Source organism: Cardiocondyla obscurior, linkage group LG17 (genome assembly GCF_019399895.1).
Source record: "Cardiocondyla obscurior isolate alpha-2009 linkage group LG17, Cobs3.1, whole genome shotgun sequence".
In the NCBI taxonomy this organism is placed as follows: domain Eukaryota; kingdom Metazoa; phylum Arthropoda; class Insecta; order Hymenoptera; family Formicidae; genus Cardiocondyla; species Cardiocondyla obscurior.
The window spans coordinates 3,177,597-3,196,290 of record NC_091880.1 but is presented as its reverse complement, the minus strand read 5'-3'; the positions used below and the strand labels follow the sequence as shown (position 1 = coordinate 3,196,290).

Sequence of the window (18,694 nt, the reverse complement as noted above, 5' to 3'; positions counted from 1 at the left end):
TTGGTTCTCGCGCGGATAATGCGAACGGAGAGAACAGCATGCTCGTGCGCGTTACAACGGGGACTTCGATGTCGTGGGGAATTCTGCGGAAATGAACGAGTCGCTGGTGGATTTCGGTGGGTTCGAGTTTGCCGAGGGGAACCCGCTTTTGCGACGCAATGTCGCGGAGAAGCACGTCGAAATTCCAGTACACGTAGCCCCGCGATAATCCCAGAATATTAATACCGACAGCTATGGCATTGCGTACTTTCGAATTACATTGTTTGATATCACGCCAATATCATACCTTACAGAAGTAAAGAATTTTAATTTGTAGATTTTCCTCCCGGTCGGGGAAAAATGCTGACGTAGACGGAACTCGATATTCTTAGGTCGCTCTGTTATTTGCGATAAGTCACGTTGCAACAACTCGTTTGCATAATATTACAAGCGTGGGGAAAAACATACGGTTTCGAAATCTAATGGAACTGTCGGGAGGATAATTTAGAAGACGAGCGCAATATGAGTCTATTTATATAAAATACAAAGTTACATCTGTGCTACCAAGTTACTCTGTATTTCTTACTCTTAGTTCGAAAGTTTATCTCACCGGGAACTTCGAATCAGAAATTTAATTAGAATTTCATGCGGATTGTTTCGACGTTACGCCGACGTGCCCCGCGAGTTGCGGCCGGATGCCGTTCGCCTGTCCTCGCGAATTCTACAGGATTCTTTTCCGCCGCAAACATTCAGGCGGGCAGTAGCATAGTGAGGATATCTCGGGAGCGTCTCGCGCGAGAATAGCCCGCATTTCCGCAGGGTTTCGGGTCAGGCCAAGAACGTCGTACCGTGAGTGTTTCGCGCTGCGGAATCGAATGGTGTCTCTGATCCTGCGGATAGCAGTCAAACCGTGACACGATTTGTCGCGTGAACAATGCACAAGCGCGGTCACTCCATTGATTCGAATGTGCGGTCTCGCGTCTTCTTATTTCGTTCAATTAACACCCATGTTCGGTGAATGTTTCATGAATACCGTTACATCGTAACTCTGTTAGAATTTTACTTCAATTTATGATCCGTTTTAATCTGATTCGTATTTATATTAATTTAAGTAATATGTTTCAAAGTGATATTCGAGCATTGCTTTAAAACTGGAGCTGCACTTGTAAATGTACGAAATGAATAGCGTTTTGTATTCTATTATACATCTTGCTTATGCAGGACTGAAAGCGCGTTGTAGCGTGCCGAGGAGTCACAGAAAAATAATATTTCAACCGAAGATTGAAAATATGAGATATGAAGCGGGAGGTAGAGACGTAGGGAGAGGGAGAAAAATGAATTCGTTGTGTTCGCAGTTAGTTGTTCAAGACTTCCTTTCATGCCAACTCCGTCAAAGGAGAAACACTCTTCAATTGCAAAAGAACATATTCGATCTGGTATCTTGCAATTATCCATTGACTCCCAAGCAAAAGACACCGTGCTTTTCCCCTCCCCCTCCCCCGACAACGCACGTACACATTCATTTTTGAGGAAATCAATTTTTTTTTCTTAGCAACCCTTGCCAAAGAAAGCATTTTCTTATCAATGTTACACTCCCTCGAGCTTAATACGGTATCACATCGCGAGGTTGAAAATTAATTGATATCAGAGAGTCATTATTTCAACGCTATAGTTATTTCAAGTATGCTGAAATACGAATTGCGTAACAATGAAATAGTAATACACGGTTTAATATATTTTTTTTTTTGCACTAAATTAAACTTATTATTATTAATGAATGTGATACGCGGCGTTGGATAACGGTACGGAATAGAATTAATAATTACAATTTTATCTCGAGTCGCTAGCCGTTCGAGTATTTTTATTCTCAAGTTATTTCAAGTATCGAGGATATTATATTCTGTTCGAAAAGTTTCGCGGAGGAGCGGAATTGGAGAGCCTCCCGACGGCGAGAGGCTTTCGCGCGCGCCGCACGTGCGTGTGGACGTGCGTGAAACGAATGCGTGCCTCCTGCCAAGATCCTTCTTCACGCACGGCGGCCCGGCGAGGTGATTACACCTCCGTGCCAAGTGGATATCGTGCCAGAATCAGAAGCGGCTCTGAAGGATCGAAGGGGTAACGATCGAGCGGGCAGAGGAATCGTCAGGACATAAGTAGGGAATTACGCGTGTAGGGTGAATTACGAGAGGCGATCGATTTCTGAAATATATACGTTGCCGGTGTAAAAGGTGAGGCCCCTCGGGCGACGGCAAAAATCGGGAAGCGGAATTTATCGCTCGCATCCGGCCGGATATCGTTGGAAATAAAGAGTTCGCGCATTGCCACCCGCATGGCCACCGCTCGAGCGAGAAACTTACGGTTTACGCCGCGAATTGTTTGTGACTTCTTCGTAACACACAGAGCGCTGCTTCGCGCCGATGATAGATTGTCTTATAATCGATATGCACTTGGAATAATATTTTTAAGTGACAATAGAGGCGCTATCCATTATAACTTACGTAACTTATAATGCAAGCAAAAGGGGAAAGATGGAAGGGGGAGGAGGGAGAGGGAGCGGGAGGGTATTCATTTGACAACCAAAGTTTCCCCCGAGAGTTATTTCCTTCGGGTATCGAAGTAGTTGCGGGACGGGAACTCTTCCAAATTGCCGCGTATAAACATTCAACTGGATAATTCGTTGGGGTTTTATTTAAATCCGGCGAAAAATCGGTTGAAATAAATCGCGGAGAATTAATATTTTAGACGCAAGAGAATATTTGACCGATGCGATATCATATTTTTCAGCCTGTACTAGTTACCGTTTGCAAACGAATTACCACAAACATGGATTTCATGCGTAATGCATTTTAGGATTAATTTTGGCAGGGTGGTTAAATTTGTCGAAAATGTGCGGTTGCAGCTGTTGATTAAATCTCTCTAAAAAAAAAAGAACAAAAAAAAAAATAAAGAAAGTAATCGGTGATTTGTAATTACTGTACGTGAAAGCTCTTTCTCTTTAAAATACTCATCGGCGAATACTCACTAATGTGCAAAAATTAATTTATTATTTAAAATAAGGAGAAAAATATAGAAGAAAGAGCGAAGATTAAATCTCAATGAATACGTGGGACGTTTAAGAGATGCAGCAATTGTGCGAAACTATGTTTGTAATTAGATATTTGATTATTCACAAGTCTCTCGGTCTTACCGAGTTTATCGGTTTCATAGCGGCATGTTAGTTGCGATAATCGAGAATCGAAATTGCGCGAGGTGTGTACGAAGTAGTTTCGCGCAGTGCAAGATATAGCTGTAAGTGCCGTTATCATGTTGCTTTCCCGTTTCCATCGAGATGGCTTCGAGCCATGCCCGTGACACGTCTCGCTCTCGGCAACGCATTGCGCGAAATTATACGCTCCGCCGTTTACCGGTATAATTATACGCCTGCCAAACATCGCAAAGTTTCGACGTGCCAAAATTTTGTAACACGTAACTTTACTCGGCAAACTGATTTCGGCCTCCATTCACGGAAGTTGAACGCCTACGTTAATTGCGTTTTGTTTTATTAAATTAATTCACGAGATATCTCATGCTGCCGCATTAAATTAGACTTCTTCGACAATGGCACGAGCTTGGCAATTATCGGACGGCAGAAAAAACGGCGACATACGGGTGATAATGAACACGCCCGCCGATACGCGACAATATCGTTCGACAAATTGACGAAAATTTATAGTGAACCGTTATATGGAATTACAGTCTTCTAATTATTCGTTTTAATAATTATTCAAATTGTACATTTACCTCGGTATATTTTTACTTGAAATTGCAATTTTTTTTTTTGTTTTTCTTTCTAACATTTCCTGAAAGCCGACAGGAATTTGTTAATATAAAATTTAACATTTTTCGTGTGAAATCGAACCTAATATCGGATCGCATAATTTGAAACGCAAAGCTTTCCGTCGGCTCTCAAATTTTCACGCGCCGGCGTACGGCAAACGCGCAGAATCGAAAATGCAGTACGGCACTCTCCGATTACGATCGCGTCAGAAATATACCATTTCGCCATGGCAGACGATTCGATCCTCTTTTTACATCCCCCTTTCCCGCTTCCTTTTTTTCCGAGAGCATCGATTTATACGCCGGCGTCGGCACGGAAATGTATCGGGCGCTGGAGTTCCGCATCCACGTGTTGTCACGCCAAGTGCAATGTACACGCGATGCAGAAACGCACGCCAGCCGTAACATTGTTCGCCTCGGCGTGGGCTCCGATACCACCTGACAAAGGAATTAATCGAATTACATCGACGGGAGAAAGAATATCGGCTTCTGAAATGGGATGCGCGCGCGCGCAGCTACGATTTCCGCGTCGCGACACAAAATACGCAGTCGCACGGAAATGAATTCTAGTCTTCGTTCATCTGTCGTTTCTCATCGGCGTATCAAATACTACAAATTGCTATAGATATTTTTTATTGTACATAAATACAATAGGGGAGTTATATTATTTCGCGGCGCGCATTGGATGCGAAAATTAATTTCACTGAAATACCGCATCGATTTCTTATAAAAAAATTGGATAACTATCTTATTAAAAAAAAAAATATATATATATAAAATAAAAATGTTATACTAGAATTAAAATTTTTTCTTTTACTGTTTTATAACTTTATTCTTAGTTTTTATACGCGTTTCTTAGTTGCCTGAATGTATACAGCAGGGAAAGGAAGAGAAAGGATAAAAACGGGAAAGTAAAAGAACTTCTCTAGGGAACGATAGTGGCCAAATTGGGAATCAATGTATTACGCGGAAAAACGAAGAACGAAATAGGGCTTCTCGGTAAGGACGAGTTACCTGGTCCGATAAGATTCTTCAGCGTGTTTCACTGTAGATTGGTACCGGTACGTGCGTTTGTGAAACTCGCGCGCGGTTTCATTGTGCTCGATTACGCAAAATATGCACCGGTGCTATAAAGAATGAAAGCCAGATCGACGATAATAACTTCATATTTGTTTTACCATTAAATAAATTGTCAATTTTACCTAAATTTTTAACTATGAATAGTGAAATTTTTACTTATTTCGTTTCACATCCGAGCAACTGAAATATATTCACTTGGAATATTTCAAAGGTTCTTATTTGTAAAAATCTTTTATGGAAAATTCTTGTATCTAGAATTTTTACATTTTCTTCTTTGTGTTAAGAATGTGGTACAATTCACGTTCCAATATTTGAATGACTTTCGTACCTTCAAAAATATTTTTATAAAGCATTCCCCCTTTTCGTACTTTATTTTATTTAACGTTATAATCACTTAATTTAAATTAAAAATAACAGCTCGCGTTTAAGACGATAATTGAACAATGAAACACGTTTATCTTCAAATATCATTTCTATCGCCCTAAAATACCTATCAAAAAAAAAAAATGTGCCGAGTGTATCTTCTGTTATTTTTCTTCTCTATTTCTCTGACATATTTGATGCGAATTGATGCATTTTGATTAGAAACTATTTTCACGTGCACTTCGGAGCGAAAGAGTTTGAGATACTTGAACTTGGCAGACGAGAAAATGTGTCGTCGAGTGTTTCTACTGTAAGGGGAAGTCTTGATCATTGATCTGGCTCCTTCTTTTATACTTGCCCGGGATAGCGCACGGAAGCGTGCACGATGAAATTCGCCGGGGAATGTTATACCAAGCGCGGTCTCGCTGGAAATTGTGTTTCGCTGTTTGTTCTTCCGTCCGTTCGGGAGCTGACATTAATTTAACCTCGTACGAGGTATGTCTAAAAAGTTCGCCAACGCGAGCGCGAAACAAAGACAGATGACGTTTGCAGAACTGAATTCTTATCCCGCTGTAACGTTTCCGTAGCTTTTGGTAGGGGAGAAAAATAATACAAGTGTCAAATAAAAATATTCCTTTACGTCACGGACGAATATCGAGCGGATTTAAATCTCGTGCCGCAGGTATACCGGGGAAAAATTTTTTACGATATCTGTACGTTGAAAAAAAAAATAAAAAAAAAAAAAGGAAGAAGAAGAAGAAGGCAGGAGCACAGGCACTATTTTTTATAATTTCTTGAATGCTTCTTGGAAACTTTATGCCGCGCTTCTTCTCGAAATGACGTTCATGAAGAGTAAGAAAATTGGAAATGAGATGGTGGGATCGAAAATATGTTTCGAGATACGACAATGGTCCACTGGTGAGAACGGGCAATTTCTCAGTTCGGCGAACTGTCGCGGAAAATAGAGGAACTATTTTCACGCGTGGTACCGTCGCCGCTATCGCGTACAATACACCTCTGTCGATTCGTCTCAACCGTGCGGGATGTATCGGTGCGATAGCTTCGTTCGCTACCACCGGCGGGGAAGATATTTCGTCGACTCTTTTTTTTTTTTTTGTGCAGCGGATGAAATATAGACTCGATACTTTGCGTGACGTACGCGAATTTAATGACTTTCTAGAGAGCGCGAAGTAATTTCCCACCAATTTTCCATTGGATCCTTCAGAGAGATGCTCGGAAGGATATCTGTCGCGTTTGCACTAAATAACTTCGTGAAACGAGACTTGTAGCGCAGATGAGTCGGTGAGTTTAATTCCGATCGGATGAAGAAACACGTCCTGCTGTCAAAACAAGACAGGCGGCGATCTTTGAAAAATTACACATCTCACCGGCGATCCTTTTCCTTCTTTTTTTAAGTAGAGCAATGCGTTATTAAAAATGAAATTAATGTAACATATTTAGTCATACTTTTTTTTTGAATCTTTGCAGCTTTCGATCAAGATGCGTTTTAAATACCCATATAATAAAATTAAATGTATACGTTTGCTAATATTTACTTATTTAATTTATTTAATGTCGGGATATTTTTTTACGGCCTGGTTAAGGTAGTCCTGTAGTGAAGCTATCGTGTCACTTTGCAACAGACCGGATACGCAGGGTATATGCGCGTCACGACATTTGGCAATTACCTCGGCATATACGAACACTCGATACGCGTTGTACGACGTCGCTGGTGTGCCCCGGCGAATATTCGGTGCGAGGGACAAGCTATAAACAGTATAAGCGGCAACGAGCAGCGCACTAAAACGCGTCCCGAGACGCGTTTCGACTGTTGAACATCTGATGCATCGGGAGTTACCGGAGCAGAGTCGGGACGAACTCCAGAGGGTTCGCGTACACTTTAACGTATTGGGTTTCCCATTTTACGAATACCAACCGTCTGTAATTTTATTTAATCATAAATCGAGCACGTGACGTGTTGTCGCTCTTTTCTTTTTTTTTTCTTTTCTTAGCTTTTTCTTTTTACGTTGTCCGACACCGGCAAGCAAAGGAGGGGAAAAAACAAGGAAAACCACGAAAAGCGAGGACAGGTCGCTTGTCAGAACGTACCCTGAGGACAGCTCCATCCCTCTTTTCATTGCCGGTGTGCCTGAGCTGTTTAGCTAGCATGCCACTGCATCACCTGCCCTGCGGGGGCGGCAAATACACGCATCGGCGCATATTTCGCGGAAACGCTTTAGCGCTTTCGTGCGTTGCCGACGAGCGTGTATACATTAACGAACGATACCATCGCCGTGTAATATTTGCTCCGGGCTTTCTCGTTTCCCCATTATCGCCGCCGAGCCCGCCGACGTTGTGGCAAAGGCTGTCGCTTTCGATCGCTTCAACGATTGTGATTTGCGCCATCGCTGCCGCCGCCACCGCCGGACTTGTTACGCGCATGTAACCAACGATCTGTTTATCTGTTATTTTCCTGCTCGATAGTCTGCAAACTAATTTCAGTGGAACGAATGAAGCAATGCACTTCTCTTTGTCGATCTGTCATCGCGCTACAGCCCTTCTCTATCTTTCTATCTTTCTCTCTCTTTTTCTCTCTCTTTCTCTCTCAATGTATTTATCGAATCTATCCTGTCGCTTTTCTAAATTAACGGCGCGAGCGCGGATATAAATTTTCGACGACGTCCGGTTGGCGCTCGCGCACAGGTAAATGAAAGTTTGGATACAGGTAGGTCGGGCTGGGCAAAAGCGAAAGGTACCTCGGTAGTACAGTTTTGCTCCGTGGAAATTATGTCCTTCCGCTCGCGCGGAATCTCGCCCACCGCGGCGGGATCGGGATTGCTTGGCGGAGCAGGCCACGATTTAATTAAGATACGAACAATCCGAGACGCGAAGAAAACCGCCGGCACGCCCGATGGAAATATCGGAAAATATGAGGATGCCGGCGTCGCCTTCGACCGTCGCGTCTGCAGTTTTCCAACGGTCGCGGTTGCCCCGGCACCGCATAATAATAACGGGCATTCTTGGGATCGCGGCGATGATACTCGTCGATAATTAAGTCGCGGCCCGCCGTTCGCGCGGGCTTCGCGAAAGGATCCGCGATCGCGGTAGACGGCGAGGAAGAAGAAATTTTACGGCGATCGATATCGAACCGCGCAAAGGAAGAGCTGGTGTATCCCGTTTGAATCCAAGTGAGATTCATAACGAACGGCGAGCGCGTCCGCGTCTGCACAGGGAGAATATTAACTTTACGATTTCTGAAGCATTTTGCTCGGCGCTAACTGTTTCACGGTTGTGTACTGTTTCAGTTGGGGCGATGTACGTGTGCATGCTGTACGCTATTCTCTTTCTGAAGCTGTGGTCGTACGTGCAAGTGAACATGTGGTGCCGCTTGAGCAGCCGAAAGAAAACCACACAGGGAAGAATGAGGCGTCAGCTGTCTTATAATAATCTTCAGTGTAAGTATATTAAACGATTTACGCATAATCTCCTCACGCGTCTTTTCGACATGACATTAACGTTCGTATACTCGTCGTTTCTTTTTTTTTTTTTTTTTGTACTCGTCGCATAGCAGACAATCAGCACGCTTAATATGCAGCACACGCAAGGCGACGTTATACAATTTTATTTTAACGAAATAAACTAAAAAAAGAGAAATAAAAAAAAGAAAGAAAAGAAATAGGGTGATATTTTCATCACCGCATATTCGGTTTATGATTTACTTTATGCGCACCATCCGCGCTGGCGAAACTAAAAATGGCCACGGACGAGAATATATCATTTCCAACATGGAAGTGACTATTTTTTACGTAGCGCATTGTACGCCTGGTTTTTCTCGCGTTTTTTTTCCCCTCTTTTTTTTTACGATATTACGCCGCTGTAATACGTCTCATCGATGCCGCTAGAGTCATACGTAACGGATTTCCGCTCCGGATTGAAGCCGACCGGTGTAAATCTTTGTCGCTATGCACATCGACGTTCACACACGCTCGCAGGTAATGCACACATCCAGACAGCAAACACGCCCCACGAATCGGTAATCCACTATACTCGCGGTATTTGCCCACTTCTGAAGGCGCGCCGTGGCGTACCGCATTCGCGTATGCGATTCGCTTTACGCGTGCGCCTCATTGTAAGAGTACGCTCGTATCTGCGAAGCACATATATGACGATAATAATTTTCAGCCGGTTTAAACTGCGCGAATTGGACGCTCCTATATGTTTCCGGGGATCGGACGCGCCGCAGCGTATCGATTATTCCAACCGGGAAAGTCAAATTACACGGGTCCTTCTCCCGATAAACTTCCTCGCCGCGCATAGTATTAACCCTTTTTCTCATTCAACCCTTTGCAGCCGTAGAAACGGTAAAACGTCGAATTTCCGCGTTTGCACTTTTAATCACGATTGCGCAATCGCTCCGCGCGACGTGCCAAAGTTGATTGGTACGTGTGTCGCTCGTTACGGATTTTGATCGCTCGGTCAAATGCGCGATGATTTATACGACGAGGTTCGTTTTACGCAAGCACACCTGGAGAAATCGTCAGGGACAATTAATTAATAAAATCGTCGCTGTTCTAGCTTATTTGTTGCGATGTGACTTGAACAGTTTAAAAGAAAAAATAAATAAATAAAAAAAAATAAAAAAATAAAAAAGTTATTTATCTGACTTTCGAGCATGAGAAGAGGTAATTTTTGAATGGCCTCGCGTGCCTTATACGCTCGTGCTGCCGATTACAAAAACGAACGCGGGATAAGCAGAGTATTCACGCTTCATCGAAGCGAGAATTTTCTGCGAGACGAACAATTTCGAACTTTCCTCTAGATTTCGCCGCTCATCCCCGGCATTCAAGGACCAAGCTACGCTTCGCGCTGAAAATTAAGATGGATATACGCCGATATGGACATCGGCGTATTCGCGTTCGTTTCGCTCCCGGCTAATTAGCCTGTTATCCGCTCGGCCGATCCGCGCGCCGTTTCCCTCGCCTGGGAGCGTCCTAATTACGGTGCAAAAAGTGACGCTAGCTTGATATAATTATCGAAACTCCGTGTTCGCACGACACCTCAACGTTCGCTGGCTCATCGCAGGGCGACGCGATGGCGACCGGCCGATCGATCGATGGACAAATGTAATCGACAAAAGCCCGCCTCGGGACTCCGTTATTACGGCCACGAGAGCTCGTGTAATCTAGTGCGCGCATGGACGCCGTGTAATTTTCGCTCTCTCCATCTAACCCGAACTCCTATGGCACGTCGTATTATTACGTCTCGTAATGACGACGTAGAACCCAGCCTGGAGCCTGTAACGTAACTCCGTATGTGTATCGAGAAAGTGGGTTCGCTTTGTATTTTTTTGTTCGTCACGGCTCGATCGATCATGCAAGAAATAAAGCTCCTCAAGCTCGATTACCCCCAGGAAGAAGCTGGAACACTTACTTTTTTACTGGCGTTTATTGCATAAAAGTAGATCTTATGCTTCAAATCTTATTTAACACGTATTACGCTTTCATAGATGCATTTTATCCTTCGAATAATAAAAGAAAAAGAGAAGATTTTTTTTTTTCCTTCAGAAAATTAAACCGAGAAAAATTGTTTTTAATATTAACGCATTGATAAGCGGTAATTTTTAGTGGCCGAATAAAACTCGCGAATTTAATACAATGATTGCACGTCCGAGTAAATACAATTTGACGAGCTGGTAAAGCAAACTGGAGTAAATGGAAGGGGATCAATATTTAATTTAAGCGTGTACTTGATTTGAAGCAAAAGTGGGTGCCGGTTGCCGTCTCAGATTGGCGTGCCGAAGATGCGGGACAATTTACGAGTCCGTAGAATTGCGTGGTCAAAGATCGCAGGCAATCGCATCGATTGGCAAAAGCTTCTTCTGCCTCTTTTTCTTTCTCGGTGGCGTCGATGCTTAATTTGTGAGACTTCTCGTTCAAGCGGCGTTCTCGTAAGGATGCTACTCTTCTGTTCTTTCCCTGTACTACACGTCTGGCTCTTCGATATCGATTCCTTTTTTTCGCCGTTTCCTCGCCCGACGTGCCCGCTTCGAGACATATGAACGAGGGTGGTCTTAAGCGCGGGGCATCCCTTGGCACAAAGACGAAATTACGTCGGCCCTCGAGACGCCCTCGGGCCGAGATTGAAAAAAATAGAAATTACACCCGTCGCGAACGGAAGCCCGCTCGATCCCACCGCGTCCCCATGAGATTTAACCCCTCTCCCACCGACAGCTACGATCTTCCTCCATCCTTTTGCGGCCATTCATGGACGTGATAGGAGCCACTAAGGAGATTCCGAAAGCGCAGATAGGATGGATCTCAGGCAATCGCGATACACGGAAATTTCACGTCCGGTCCTCTTCTCTTTATGCTTGATTATTTATTTTTACTTATCGTCCCGAAATGTAATTTAAAGAGCGACGCAATATTTAATAACGCGTTTGATTATTTGGTTAACTTTCATTCACATATACGTCAATGTGTAATTATTACTGTGTATTGCGTGCCGCTACTAATAATGCAGCATTCTCTAATATATAAAGCCTTGTGCAGCTGAGTCACTTCTCAGCTGTATTATGAGATGAGGAACGTCATACTCCGTCAAGAATATGTCAACAAACGCCGAGACAAAGTCTGTCTCGTCATCAACGAAGGAACAATTCCTCGCGATTACAATGTTCTGCCGACTATTTCGTTAACATAATTATTGAATCGAATAAATTGAGTGATCAGCAAAACTCAGCTGCGTTTAATTTTAAAAATATGAGATCAATTAAAACTTAATTAAATGTAAAAATACTTAAAATTATTGCCTTTTATTTATCGTAAGTAAAATTTTTTTTTTTTTTTTTTTTTTTTTTAAATTAAATAACTGATGCATAGTACAATTAGTCGAACAATATTAACAGATATATTTTATAATGTAAAATTGTAAATGAAAAATTGATAAAAGATTCGAGCATTTGTATAATTGATCAACTGGAAATGCTTCGAATAAATACAAGCAGCTCGTGCAAATCGAGCTGTTGGGAACTGGTTTTTAATTAATAATCCGCCGGCGGAGGGTTTGCTGACCAAAGATCACAGGCTTGATCAAACGAATTTACATGGAATATTAACGAATCATTAAATCGTTGGCGAGTGCTTCTACGTGATCATGCACTCGTTAATTTCACGTGTTTAAACGTTCGCCGAAATCACGTTGCAATTCGTTATCTCTACTGGCAAACGTATACGCATCGCGTGAATGTATTTCGTTCAAGAACTTTCTGTCTCCACTCGTAATTATCTATAATTTCCTCGGAATTATTTTTACATAGAAACAAAAAACATGTCATTAATTATAATTTTTAGCAGACGTAAATTTTTCCCCTCCCGCCAAAAAAAAAAAAACTTTTAAACCGCTTGTAGAATTTACGGCTTCCGGTAAATAATTACACGAACGACTGACGTGTGTCATGACGTTTTACCGATGATTACCGTAACAGAAACTGTTTCGTTTCTCTGTGTGACTTAAATAGGAAAGAAAAGAGAAAGAATAAGTTAAAACGCGCTGTTCGAAGAGAGAGAAAGAGAAAGAAAGAGAGAGGAGAGTAAAAAAAAGGTTGAGATGTGACAAAATAAAAAGGGGCGCGTGGAATTTAATTTGGTCGAATTCTTCTACATTTATTACGAGGGTCGCGGAACAACGCCTGGAGGCGCTCGTCGACGTGGACGTCGATCGGCGTCGCGAGCTCGCGCCGCGACCAGCACAATTCTGGCGTCGCGACGCCAGTTCAGGACGCTGTCGAGTTCGAACGGCAGTGCAGCGTGGCACCCGGCGCAACCCGGGCTTATTTGAATTCCAGATTGGATTATTCATCGGATTTGGATAATTGAGGGGATTCTATCAGTTACTGGTTCGGCGTCGAGGTGGGATTAGACGCGCAGATAGAAATCTGCGCGCCTAATGCTACGCTGAGACATTCCAAGGTCCCTAGCCCAACGAATCGCGCGGGCGAATCAGTTTCGTTGCTTAAGGAGGGAGCTCGAGGTGTGCAAAAAAAAGCGATTGTCCTAGGGAAGAGATGCATACTCAGAGAGTTCCTACGATCTGTTTTTAGAAATCAAAAATTATTTAACGAAGTTTCTATTCCTATGGTTGTAAGTAATAGCGGTGGAAATAGACGTGAGGTAATAAAATAAAATCTGTCTATTTTTTTTTTCAGCTTCCAGCATTCAACAGAGTGCAAACGATGTTACCGACTTCGAGCACGAGATGAACGACTGTGAAAATATGTTAGTGCAATATCCCGACAATCTAAACTTCGGCGATCTTTATTATTATATATTGGCGCCTACTTTGTGCTACGAACTGAATTTTCCCAGAACACAACGGATCCGAAAGAGGTGAGCGAATTAAAGTTGCAACTCTTATTATAATTAAACGTGGAAAAAAAATTGGCTGATAACGAAACGAAAGGATTTTACGAAAATATTCAAAAGAAATAACTTCTCAACAAACTCCCTAGTGTTTTTAAATAAGTTTTTTTTAATTTTGTTTTTTTATTTATTTATTTATTTATTTATTTATTTATTTTAAAGCAACATATCCTTGTTTCGCTTTATACGTGTCTCAAGAATACTACCAAGTTCACCTCGATCGGAAAACGAGTCAAGTGGAAACTTGATATTGTCAGAGTTCGGTCGCGCGAGTGCATACATTGCGTGAGGTGTATAAATCTGTGTTTGCTCTCAGATTTCTCGTATAGATTTCGTCATGGCATATCCCCCCGCGATTCTCTCTCACGTCTTATTTTCCTTTCATAAAGATTGTCAACAAATGTCGAAGTTGCCGGTTTACAAAACTCGGATTTCGACGAATGAATTCTGTTCTGAGAAGAAAATTTTTCAAAAGAAAGAGAATACTCTTACACTTTGTCCGATTTTATCGGGAACATGAATTATTCGTGTAAGTCGAAATTGGATGAAGCTTCTGTGAGATTCCGTTTTAGAACTCTCGTTTGAGAAATATAATTTGAATTTGCCCTTTATGTGCTATTTCTGAATAATAATTTAATCAGAGAATTATATGAAAGGAATTTTTATGAATCAATGAAGGGGATTCTTTGCTAATTCCTAACTTCGATGCATATAATATGTTTAACAATAATTTTATACCGTCAAAAGTAATGTCTGTGTTTGTGTGTGTGTGAATTATTAAAATGTTAATTATTATAGAATATTTTAATAAAGAATTTAACATTAAATGTCTTCATAAATAACTGATTTAATGTATGCATGTTAAATTTTAATTTGAATTACCTGTTTAATTACAATGCCTCGAATATTTTGCCTTAAAAGATTGTAATGTGATACTTGTGAGTGAATGAGACTTAAAAAAAAAATTGACTGGTCGTACACTTCGTATATCTTTTTCCCCGAGCTTATTGTTTTCCTTATATAGCTATTCGTTTTCGTCATACGTTTTTCCTATTGTGCACCATCTTCCGTGCAACTATGTTTGCCGAAAAAAAAAATTGCACCCGGACTTTACTCCACCAGCAGTTTGCCGAAAACGAAACTCGCGCGGACGACGGCGTACCGTCGAACGGGAACGCCGTTTCACGCGATAGCACTCAAAAGTCGTATTTTCGATTTTTCGAGAAGTGGTTTATGGTCGAGAGAGCGGCTGGGTGGGTAACGAGAACTGAAATGGAAATTCATAGAGCGGAAATCGATTTGCGCCATTGATAAAAGCAAATAGATGTGTATAATGATTAATGCAATAGAATCGCATGGAAGCGAATTAGTTTGGATGATCATAAATTCAATAAAAGATATATATCTTTCTATTCGCCGCGGTGCACGCTACAGCGATACACATTGAAATGTTGAAGCAAGACAAAAGTGTTGCGTTTTTTATTTCGCTAGAAAAAACCATGCGCGCGCCACGCGAGCGGTATTTTTTAATAGCCCCCAATTTCAAACTATGAAAAAAAAATCATGCGACTTACCGATCTGCATGAGCTTCAGCGGAGTTGTGAAGTTCTGCCGGTGTCTGTAACATAAAAAAAAAAAAATGATTATTTATATATCTAATTAATTTAATTTTTAATTTACAGATTTCTCATAAAACGAATACTGGAAGTCCTCGTAGGATGCCAAGTAGTCATGTCGCTTTTCCAACAATGGATGATACCTTCCGTAAAGAATTCGTTAATCCCCTTCAGCGTGAGTATTTTATACATTACGTCATTATAATATTTGCGAGTAGCATTTCGTTGAATTTAACATTAAAACTCGAGTCCGATTAATTCGCGAAGAAGTCAATGTTTAACGTACGGATCAACTTTTCTGATAAATCAATTTCGCTTTAATCGCTAAACGCACCGTGTTCGCTTCATTACCACCCTTTATTTACGAACAATGTGAATGGTGATCTATTGATAGTTGCGAACGATATTTCCTGTTTTATTATGAGAGCTAATTATTTATCGCGCTGGCCGTAAATAAATCGAGTTAACCGCGAGAGCGGAACAGCTGGTAAGATAGGAGCCGAGAGACGAGCAGAAAGTGTAATTTGGTTTCGCCAAATAGGTACGATCAATCTTTCGAGTAATACGCCCGCCAGGAAATTCGATACACACAAATATACGGCAAATTCTACTCCGAACAAACAGGTATCCCCGCGCGTTACCGAATTTCCTCCCCCTCCCCCCGCGCGATAAAATACGCAGGAAAAAGAGAGCTGTCGCGCGTGCCACAGTTGCAGCAATATTGTTGCAAGTTACACCTGTAGGCAATATATCCGTCTGTGACATAACGTTGCATAATATCACGAGCCCGATGTAAATTGTATTTCTTAAAATGCTAAACAGATGCGAAGGGGACGGAAACTAAGGGTTTCAACGACACATACAAAGTATTTCTCTCTCTTTCTCTCTCTTTCCCCCCCCCCCTTCTCTCTCGCCCCTTTATCGCTTACATTTCGTCCAAAGGTGTCGCAGATATATTTTAGATGTTAATAATTTTGTCGCGCGAAGAGCTCGCGGTGTCTCCATTCGTCACGGCAACAAGATATTTACAACGGAAATGGTATATAGCCAATTTATTTTCGCAAACGATACGGCGGCGACTTCGATAAAAATAGGCGAAGGTGAGAAGAAACGAAGTACGCGTCGGCGGGATGTCGTTTTATTCGTTTACGTCGCGACAATGCTCGAGGCACGAGGCCGTCAGTGTTTTTATCTCACCGCGAAGTTAAATTCTCCACCTTGATTTGGCAGTTATATTTAATGCCCCCGGGTGGTGGATGACGCGAATGATATTTTCGTTGCAGATATCCTCCGCAGGGCGATGTCCTGTCCGGGTTGATAAAGGTTAAATACACTCCCGGAATCTACAATTATCGCCGGTTATTTATTGCCAGTTTTGTCGCTTTCCACGAACGTCCTGATTTCGCTTTAATATCTCGGATTAAATCTTTACCTTTCTAATATTTTTGCACTAAGCCGATTGCGCTCGCAGATTTTTATATAAATTTTTTTCATGATACTTCGTAAATTTTTTTTCTTTTTAATGTAAATAATATTTGCTATTTTAATTAATTGCACATTTAATTACTTGACATATTTATAATATATTATATCGAACGAGAAGCCCTTTGCTTTTCTTCTCCTTTTCTGGCATAATTTTTATTACGTTTTGACGACAGATAATGAAGTTGCAGTATTGAATTAATTAAAAATATATCCATGTGCGCAAAGAGGCAGTTAATTAGCCAATCATCAATCGCTACCGATGAGGTGTAATAAACGAACCGCTTAATTAAATAAGCTGTATCGATAATGGGGATAGGAAACGCAGGTAGCGGGCAATTTAAAGTACTAATTAGAGGAATACGAAGAGCGCTCTTCGCGCGCGTAATATTGTGATATTTATATGTATATATATATACATGTATATATATTTTTATTCCATTCAAATGGCTTTGATCGCGCAGTAACAAGGACCGCGTAAATACGCGCTGCAACGAATGGAAATTTTGTATTGTGTGAGAGGCCCGTGGATTTAAATGAGACCTTTTACGTGGCTGGGCTTAACCGCAACTGATCCGTGGCGGGCGTCCGCGGTTCACCAGCTACGCCCATATTTCGTACATAATGCTATCGAAAATCCGGATCTTGCCATCGATCCGCTGAAACTGCTAATAATTCAGCCATTCATACCAATGCCGGTTTGCAATGCGTTCCGGTAAAATCGCGAATAAAAAGAATTCCTACGCGTGTAAGTACAATCTGCTTGAAGCGTAGTCGAATGCCCCCGCGTGTTTACTGTATTTCTTTCAACGGAAGTTGATTTATCGGATGTAGAAGCTGCGGAGAAAACAAGCGGAAGGACAATTAATTTTTGAGCAAACTTAATCAGCCCGGGATGCCTCCTGATTTGCAATTATTTGTGCAAATACGACAAAGCAAGTTAACAAAACTCGAAATACAAAACAAATGTAATGCTTTAAGCGTATTCGGGCCAGATATTTCGATTTTAGCTTTCAGCGTGATTAAAAATTAATTAAAGTATTTACGTGCATTCCGCATAATTAAAATAGTCGTAAATAAAATAAACATATACATATTTGATGCGTTAAAAACGATGCTTCCATCAACTAGTTTGCGCAAATATAATTAATAACATTATATGTTTTTCAAGTGAAACGTGCTCGTATCATTATCAGAGGATAGTCTCTTTGAAGTACCCATCTGTTTCCGCGTATTTGTACATTATTTACAGCCCAACGCAATTGCCGTGCAAGAAGTAGCTGTCTAATTTTCCTCCTCCCCTGACAGTACCAATTAAAATTTCCACTTTCGCAATTAGGTCAATATGTTTCCCCCCCCCTCTCTTTTGACGTTTCGTCGTCGCGCGCTCGGTTCTATCGGAGGCGCAGGATTATTAAGCGTTTCCATCGCCTTGAGAATCGTGGGATCGACGCGAGCTACTCAACGAGGAACCGACCCTAAGAATCCGGCCGCATGATTTCGCACCACGGACAAATTGCTTCTGCAAATCGTTCGGCGCTTCTACCCTTCTCCCTCCCCGCCCCCTCTTTCGCCGTCATCCTCTTTCACCCCCCTATCCTTCTTCCATTTCCCAAAGACTCGAAGAAAACGCTTTGCCCAGACGCACGCTGGAAATACCGCGTGGAAATACCGAGGCGACGGCGGCATTCCACCGTCCCTCTCATCCTACCGCCTACGGTGGCATTCGAGATCGGCGGGGGAGGGAGAGGGGGGGAGGGGGGTATCGACCGAACGCAAAGTAATTGCCACTGCCGCTAGTTGCAGGCAAGTTAATGCCGGAATACGGGCCGAGCGATAAACTATCCCTTCGACCGTTTCGAATCCGCTTCCGCGCTCGTTCCGCGCCGGCATTCTTTCTTTGTCCGGCGACAAATTGGATCTGATAATTGCGAGGCG

General features: G+C 42.0%; 1 protein-coding gene across 1 annotated transcript in view; it reads left to right on the top strand.

Annotated features, from left to right (window-relative positions):
- Nucleotides 1–18,694, top strand: part of Mdy (diacylglycerol O-acyltransferase) — an 82,104-nt gene that overhangs the window by 45,863 nt on the left and 17,547 nt on the right. Inside the window, exons 6-8 of the mRNA XM_070668379.1 lie at nucleotides 8,544–8,693; nucleotides 13,445–13,625; nucleotides 15,341–15,449. Coding sequence (XP_070524480.1) covers nucleotides 8,544–8,693; nucleotides 13,445–13,625; nucleotides 15,341–15,449 — 440 coding nt within the window. The remainder of the gene's footprint in view (nucleotides 1–8,543; nucleotides 8,694–13,444; nucleotides 13,626–15,340; nucleotides 15,450–18,694) is intronic.